This window comes from Monodon monoceros, unplaced genomic scaffold (genome assembly GCF_005190385.1).
Source record: "Monodon monoceros isolate NGI ecotype Baffin Bay Population unplaced genomic scaffold, NGI_Narwhal_1 Contig6585_ctg1, whole genome shotgun sequence".
In the NCBI taxonomy this organism is placed as follows: Eukaryota; Metazoa; Chordata; class Mammalia; order Artiodactyla; family Monodontidae; genus Monodon; species Monodon monoceros.
The window spans coordinates 502-9237 of record NW_021702295.1 but is presented as its reverse complement, the minus strand read 5'-3'; the positions used below and the strand labels follow the sequence as shown (position 1 = coordinate 9237).

General features: G+C 32.5%; 1 protein-coding gene across 1 annotated transcript; it reads right to left on the bottom strand.

Annotated features, from left to right (window-relative positions):
* Positions 1-43: 43 nt before the first annotated feature.
* LOC114890849 (protein NipSnap homolog 3A-like) lies at positions 44-8158 on the bottom strand. The gene is made up of 5 exons (XM_029214771.1): positions 7928-8158; positions 5936-6094; positions 4361-4510; positions 1020-1106; positions 44-929 (listed from the first exon to the last, which is right to left on the bottom strand). The coding sequence occupies exons 1-5, from the start codon at positions 8148-8150 to the stop codon at positions 853-855; spliced, it is 696 nt and encodes a 231-aa protein (XP_029070604.1). The 5' UTR covers positions 8151-8158; the 3' UTR covers positions 44-852.
* Between the last annotated feature and the right edge of the window lie 578 nt (positions 8159-8736).

Below are 8736 nucleotides of genomic sequence, written 5' to 3'. Positions count from 1 at the left end.
TAAAACACGATAAAAAGAATCAGATTGTATATGTAGGCTTTTATTAGGGCAGACATTTCCATAATTATAAATCTCATTAAAACAAACAGATGACCTAACATAACACTGAAAATCAACTATACTTCAATTAAAAAACCAATTAGATGACCAAGTATCTTTATTAAACAGTGATCCAAAATTAAGTAAAAATTAGTAAAATTAACTGTAAATGAAGACACTGCAAGCACATAAACCAATGAGTTATCAATGTGCTTTAATACGAGGACCTAATAACATTATTTTCCAAGTAATTAATTATTATTGTAAAAACCATTATTAAAATAAATGACACAGATGATACTGTACTTTTCTGTAGTAAAGAAATGTTTAATGGATTTTTTTATGGATCCCAATTGGTATTATATAGAAAACCTTACTGAACAAAAACTTTTATAATCTCAGAAAAAGACATGATGAAAAGGTTGATAATTTATGCATATAATTTAACTATACTATCACAGGTATGGAAATGTAACAATCATTTGTATGTCAGAAAATGGTATAAAAGCAGAGGGTTGTCAAAATAGAGAACAAGAGATATTCTGAAACAAATGAAAAATCAAGATACTGTAGTAATGGCAACTATTTTTAATGTGTGACAGATACTGAAATACCAAGGGGAAAATGAACAGACTGTTTCCTGAAGTGGTGGTGACAGTGGATACAGAGTAGCTTTTAAAAAATGCAAGGGATATAGCAAATTAGCTTACCACCTCCTTCAAATCAAAGTGAGAATCTCTTGGAAGAATTTAAGCACCATTAACAGACACATCTTATGGCAGTTCATGCAATGCTTTGTATTTCCGTGGAAAACTATTTCAATGGTGAATATGACGTAGGAATCAGAAGCATATTTTGCTGAGACACTAGGTAATTGACACTTTCCCGAACTGAAAAAAAAATTCATAAGAAGGTATATAAAGTTGTTGACTAAATGAAATTTGTTCTAAGAATAACTCGTACCTAGTGAAATAGCTTACCAGCTGCCACAACTCTGGGATCCTCATGAGACTGGTGTCTCCCAGCTGCTCGGCTATCCGCACTCTCGTTCCACCAAAGAACATGAACTGCAGAAATAAATAAACCAGAATAGATTGTAAAGACTGTGGCATTGCTCAAATAAGAAAGACAGAAACATTAATCAGAAACTAAAAGTCCTATTCTTTAAATCAAAATAGTGATTATCAAAAAGGTAGCACTAAGTATGTTAGTGATAAGATTTCAGAGGAATCAAAGATTTGGGAGAGAAATTTATAAATTAATTAGTCAAACTGGTTTTATAGAAGAAACAGAAGGATTTTACTTTATTTTGAAAAAGCAAGATTATAAAAAAGTTATGCTCACTACTGAATATTCTGCTCATGCAAAGAAGAACACTGAAAGTAGCTGAAACTTAACCACCCAGAGAAAACCTTTATTAATATTTATTGTATTTCTTTTAAAAGATGAGAAATATAAAATTAGGGTCTTACTGTATATTTTACTTTGTAAATGATTTAAAAAAGTCAACAATGAGAAGTTTCTATGACAATGCTGTTAATCTTTAACATGTGAATCCTGCCCCATAGATGTAACAACTTTTTATACCAGCCCCTTATTGTTGATTATTTATATCATTCAAAATAGTGTGGTATTCTACAAAATACTGAAATAAATGTTCTTTTACTTAAATTATTTAAAAATTTAAAAATAATGACAATGTAATACATGTTGGCTGTATAGATTTTGGAAAATGCAAATAAATAAAAAGAGAAAGCAGGAATAGTTTCTAATCCTACCACCCAGAATTCACCACTTTGCTATTTTGGTTTATCTTTTCCATATTTATGTATATATGTATGTATTTTTACATTTTTATGTATTTAAAGACACAGCATATATGTTTATGCTTATATGAGACACATGATGTATATGATGTATATGTGTGTCTGTTTGTGTATTACAAGTATATTATATACATAGTGTCATACTACATTGTTTCTAAAGTTTCCTTATCGTAAACAATGCTGACAAAAACTTCCTTAGAGCAGCACCTATCATGTATATTTATAAAAATAACAATGTCAAAGACAAATCACTACTTACATTTATTGGGTGCTTCCTATGTGCTAGGCCTGGCTCTAAGCGTTTTGCACGTATTAACTCATTTAGTCTTCACAAGAATCCTACGTGGTAGGTTATGATTATCATTATTTTATCAATGAGCAATGTAAGGCACAGAAAGGTTAAGTAACTCACTCCAAGTCACAAAGTTAGTAAGCGGTGGAGCTGGGATTCAAACCCAGGCAGTCTGGATCTCATTATTTTCTCAATGTAAACTCCTAAAATTAAAATTGAGAGAACCAAAGGGAATATCTTATATAGGTACAGTGTACATACTATATGTTGTCTAGAAATGATGCACTGATTTATACTCAGCATATTACTATTCCCTTTTCTCCACTGAGAATGAATTTAAGATTAAAAAGTGTGCCTACTCATTTTCAGTTTTTTCTTATAAAAGTTATGTTCATTATAAAAATTAAAATACCACTTAAAAATTATTTTCATCATTCAAGTGACCACTATGTATTTTATATTCTTTCAAATTTCCTTCCTGTGTAACTGAACACACCTATACAGCTATGCATATTTCCTAGAATACTGGCAAAAATAATTTTAAAATTAAGGCTTTTCACTTATATTGCTGAATTTTGTGGTGGGGAATTATTAAGCCAGTATATGCTACACAGTAGGGGTACTTATTTTTTCCCAGCTTCTCTGGTACTATATCTATATAAGTATGTCTTTATTTGGTGAAAATGGCATCTCCTCATAGTCTCAATCTACATCTTCCTAAATATATATTTAGTAGTCATCTGTACATCTACCTTTGCATATGTTTTTACATTTCTTTTTGCTTTTGAATTTCATTTCTGGTGTCTTGGGGCATGCAGAAAGATTGAGCCTTTTTATAAAAAATTCATCACTTGATTTTTTTGCCTTCATTGTTTTCATTTGTTTTTTGGTTTAGAAATATAGTTCTCATCCATATTATTTTAAAAAAGCATCTAGGGGGACCTCCCTTGTGGTCCAGTGATAAAGAATTCACCTTCCAATGCAGGGCACGCAGGTTCGATCCCTAGTCGGGGAATTAAGATCCCACATGCCGTGGGGCAACTAAGCCCGCGCACTGCAATGAAGAGCCCGTGTGCCGCAACTAAGACCTGATACAGCCAAAAAGAAAAAAAAAACCATCTATATTTTATTTTAGTAATTTTATGACTTCTTTTCTTCTACATTAAAATCTATAATCCATTTGAATTTTATTTTAGCATGTGGTATGAGATAGACATCTAATAATTTTCATTATTTTTCTCCTCTTCCTATATTTTCCGGCTTGAAAATATTTTTTTCTGTATATTTGGATTCTTTTCTTAGGATGTATCACTAGAAGTTAAATTTCTGGGTAAAGATCAGACGCTCAGCTTTGAATATGTTAGGTTTGAGATGTCCACTGGACATTCAAGTAAGGAAGTTGAGGAGGCAGATGGAAATAATGAATTAGCTATTCTTGGTCATTCATCCTTCCAGATGAACTATACATGCATTTTCTAGAGTTTGCCACAAAAAACTTTGTGAAATTCAGATTGCAGTAACTTTAAAATTTAACGTTAAAAGCCTCAAATAGGTGTTTATTAAGTAAAGATATGCACTATCTATCTGTCTGCCATATGTTAGTCTCAGTGGAGTGTTAGGAAGTCATTAATCATGCGTATGCATTATTTCTAGCATATGTATGAATATGAATATATATGTATACACATATATACATTCACCTACATATATATGAATGACACAGGAATAGAAAGACCAAAATGTTAACAGTATTATCTCTAAGTAGTGGAAAATGGTTTTTTTCCACCTTTGGTCATGGCCATGATATTTAGTCTCTGTAAAAATATGTATTACTTTTTCATTCAGAGACAAACACTCTATCCCAAGTAATGTTATTTTTAAAAATCAATAAAAATATATTTAGAGGAAAAAAAGATGAAGAACAGATTTTTCTTAGGCTCCTTGCAGTTTTTTAATTTTATCATTTTGATGTATCATGGAAAACAGCAGTTCAACATTTGGAAAAGCCTTCATAAGTGGTTAACATCCTAAATAAATACTACGTAAAACAGGTATTTTCAACCCTTAAAATGACAAAAAACCCTAAATATTTGGCAATAAAAATGAAATACATGGCATAATCAAAAACAGTGACAAAATACTGGAGGAACTTAGTAGGTCACCAGTACACTTTAAATTTCATAGAAGAACTGGACCACTGTACCTCTGTTGAGTGCTCCATATTCTGTATGGAAAACTCCAATTAGTTTTGAGTAGCCTAGATCGACATGGGCATTAACTGCTCTTTTAAATGCGTCACCCCACAGAGCTGGCCCACCAGGTTTCATCTGAAAAGTTACCAGCTCGTAGACTCCTGGAATAGGGAGAAAATAAATTACAAAAGATATTCAAGAAATTTCTCATCAGGTTAGCATGGTTCCAGTGGAAGGCTAGTCTACATATACAGATTTGGAGGGTCAAACATAAAAATGTTTATGTACACATACTTATGATTTCTTTGCACTTCTTGCATTTTTCCTAGCTTTTATATTTAGAAAGTCTCCATGTTTAAGGGTGAGTTATTAAGCTTGTCATAGAGAACAAAGAAAAAGGAAGCTATATTAAGCTATTATCAGAACGATTTTTAATCTATAAAATTAGTCATTTAAACAAATATTGACCATTTATGATAGGATTAGGATTTTTGAGCTGCCTGAGTCCAATTCTAGGTAAGAAATGAATAAGAAAAGTATTTTCTGATCTCATATATTTCCTTTTTTCCAATTCTGAGAGGAAACACTTTTTTGTTTGTATAATTTCCCCCCACAGGTTTCCATTTCTAACAGGAACAGCCAGCAAACAAAGGACCCGAAGTGATATGTGAGATTTTGACAGGAAAAAAGATGAAGAAGGTGGTTTTATTGTTCCTAAATATCCAGGTAAACACTTGAAAATCAGTTTACCTCTGGTCAGAAGTATGGAGCAGGTAGAAAAAAAGAAACTAGGGAACAAGTAGATTTCAGAAGTAAAAGGTAAAAAAGTACAAAGCAACTAAAGAATTATAAACAACATAGAGGCAGATAACCAAGATGTGACACTGTTCTAGGAGCCACTAAGTTCATGTAGCCAGTGCTGAAGGCTGAGGGGAGGTCCAGGTAGATAGGATCCAAATAAGACATTTCAAATCTCTTGTCATCTAAGATACACTACGAAGTTGGGATTATGGGGGAAAGAAAAATTAGTTAATGCTTTTAAAAAGTCTGCCTTTTGTTTAAAATTAGGTTGTGGTAAATATTTCCCTTAAGTCAGTAAGAAAGTGAAATCAGCAAGAAGATAAATCTTTAATAATTATTTTCAAACTGAGGAATAAGAGGAAAACAAGTTAAACCACAGTAATTCAGCTTAACAGTTTAAATTAATCCATCCCCCCCCAGTTTTACAAGCAAAGATACACTTGTTTTTAGATTAACTGTAATTTGTGTAAAAAAAATACTGTTATGAGAAAATATCATACATTTCCCTTTACCTACCTATACATGTGTTCTGTGTTCTAGATCCCCAACTTCTCAACCTTTCTTCCCATGTAAACTTTTCATATTCATACCTAAATTCATTATTTAATGCTCATCGTTTTAATTGTAAGCAAAGAGCTCAAATTCATCTTTATCTCTATAATCACAATATATTCCGATATAAAAACAAAGGATTACTTTTTCCTACGGAACTTTAGTTTTTATAGCTTAAAATCTTCAGTATGTTCTTCATTAAAATTCAGTGTAATTTGGAGAGGCGAGCTTACCTTCTTTGGGTGGTTTTTCTAATTTGCACCATGGCACCAGATAAGTAATTTCACTCTCTTGTTTATCAGTAAGACCCATAATTGGAATGAGTAATTGTTCTCGCCATTCCTTATCATTGGCCAAGGCTTTCCGAACTTCAGTTTGATGAGCAAAATTGTCTATGGGAATAACAGGAGTAAGAAAAATAAAACTTTTTGATTTAAAATCACCTGTACACCTTTAATATATATAATATTGTATATCAACTATACATCAATAAAAAAATCACCTGTACTATTTCTGGGTTTCATTCAATTTAGCAAATGTTTATTGAGGCCACATAAGGATAATATGTCATATCACTAGAGATACCAACATAAGTAGTTAGTGGCTCATGGTCTAAAAGGGGAGTGGCAATGTAAACAACCAATGATGTCATATAGTAATGGGCTTCATAGGTGCTACCATTTAGTAGGTAGTTGTGAGACTTAGGTAAGTTATTGAATCATTCTGTGCCTGTCTCTTATTCTGTGAAATAGGGATAATGATACAGGATCTACCTCCAGGGCTGTTGTGAGGATTAAAAGAATTGGTACATGAAAGGAGCTTAGAACAATGTTTGGCACCAAATGAGTACTCCATATATATTATTTATTCTTATTACTTGAGGCATTTAAGTTATAGTGTTAGTTTAGAGAAAGACTGTTTCTTCAGTAGTGCTGGTGGTGGGTAGTCAGGTCAAGGTACAACTGAATTAAATTTAACATAAATGAAATTAAGATTTGCTTTTTCAGCCTCTTTGAACAAACAGCTTCCAAAGAAACAGTGCTAATTCTTACTTATTGACACCCATTCTTTTTACCCAGTACTGTTTCTCCTGTTTGTTACCCAAACGGGTATATACATTTAATAACATACAAGCCTAGTACTATATTTATTATTAGGGCCTAAGGTTAATGGTAAAAGAGTTTTCTATGGTTTATGCTAGAGATAAGGAATAACATCTATCTTAGTGCTTAAGTAAGTTATATCACGATCTTACTAGTAATTTTCTTAATGGGACATAATTCTCCTTGTTGCACATTAAAGCATAAATTGTGTTTTAATGGGGTTTGTCCTATTACAACAGGGAAATCCTCTAAACTATGGCCATGTTAAATATAGAATGAGCACTTTTCACAATAAAGTATGTGATGAATATTAACTCTGGACACTATTATGACTCTTAACTTGATGACCAGACACCAAATGAAATTATTAAAAGTTCTCTGGCTATCATCAAGTCCTGTGTGGACTTCGGAAAGATTAGACACTGGAGTAACAATCTGGGGATTCCTGTAACCTGTTCTTCGTTGTCTACTAAACCAGCAGTAAGTCAACTTCAATATGGGGAGAATTCTAATTCCTTTGCCTTTACTTCCCTAGAGCAGCATAATGATAGTGAATTCCTTGAAACCTTGGGGTATACAAACAAAAGTGGTTCCCTAAATTTAACAAATTATTCAATCTGAGTTGGGTGAGGCCTGGAAGTTAACTATTATCCCCATGAACCTCAACTAACCTAAATTAGAAATACTGAATTGTTTCTACTAAAATCCTGATATCCAGTTGCAGATTCAACAATAAGAAAAAATAACTCTCCCTTTTATGATCTCTACCCACTTGGGCTCTTGCAGTCAATGCTTAAAATTTTTCATAAATGCTCTATACAGTAAACCATTCTATGTTCTTTCTGAGCGTTAAAGGCTAGTTCACAATTTCATGATTTGAAATATGAGATGTCACACTTTCCCAATGATGATACATAGGAATTTGGGCAAAAGTTGTTAGGGGTACCAGTGGGAGGAGTAATCACTGAATTCATTTTTTGTTGTTGTATTTGTTGTTCCTCTCTTTAAAAGTTGAATTTAACCTGCGTGTATTTATAGTAACATAGACCCAAGAGGTAAGTGTCATGTAACATTTAAAAGAGTGAAAATCTATACTGAATACTTAAGCTGGAAAAATCATACCATACTTCCAAATATGAAACACTTTATCGATCCTGCCTCCAAGTTCTACACTCCAGAATCCAACCAATTCAGAGTGAGCTGTCTGAAGATGTATGTTTTTCTTAACATTTTCCAGAAACTCATTCATCTTTGAAGGTTTAACGCAATAAGTACGAAACTCATAGAATGTTCCATCGTATTGTCTGGGGCCTGTAGCAAAAGATGAACACACCTGAAGAAACATAAGGCAAATTTAAGTATTTGGGGACCTTAAGGCTTATAATATCATGTTACAACCAAATCTGAATCTGCAAAGAAGGGACACTCATTAGACTCATACTCCATGTTTGTAACTCTGTTGTCATCTCTCCTTAGAATTTGCTGAGAGATGTTAATAAAGATAAGTACTCTTAAGTGTGCTGAATATACAGCTACTGCTTCCTAGCAGGGGTCCCTTAGCCACCTTTTCATGAAAAGTTAATCTTAAGAAGGCACTAGGGTCTTAATGAGAGTCCTTTATCCAAGAACTACAACTAGGGTTCTAATTAATTACAAATGGTTTACCTTATTTATCCAATATTCTATCTTTAGTCAATACTATATGTGTTACAGTTATATATTTAAATGAACTTTATAAAATATACAGGTGTTCTGGCAGTAATGATGGAAATACGTTTACTTGCAGAAAGATCTTTAGGTTTTTTTTTAAAATGTAAGTTTCAATTCAGGTCAAAGTATTTTCCAAATTCAATGAAGTACATCATTGGTAAAAGAACTGGAATGTAACTAATGTTAAAGGGAATCCATAATCTATTAAATTGCACATGCTG

Excerpts from the sequence above, each read along its gene's own strand:
- LOC114890849 (XM_029214771.1), bottom strand. The coding sequence starts at position 8,150 with ATGTTTCTTCAGGTGTGTTCATCTTTTGCTACAGGCCCCAGACAATAC. Across the intron at positions 6,095-7,927 it reads GTTTCATATTTGGAAGTATG|ACAATTTTGCTCATCAAACT; the intron begins GTATGATTTTTC and ends TTATTCCCATAG. Across the intron at positions 930-1,019 it reads TCCCAGAGTTGTGGCAGCTG|TTCGGGAAAGTGTCAATTAC; the intron begins GTAAGCTATTTC and ends TTTTTTTTTCAG.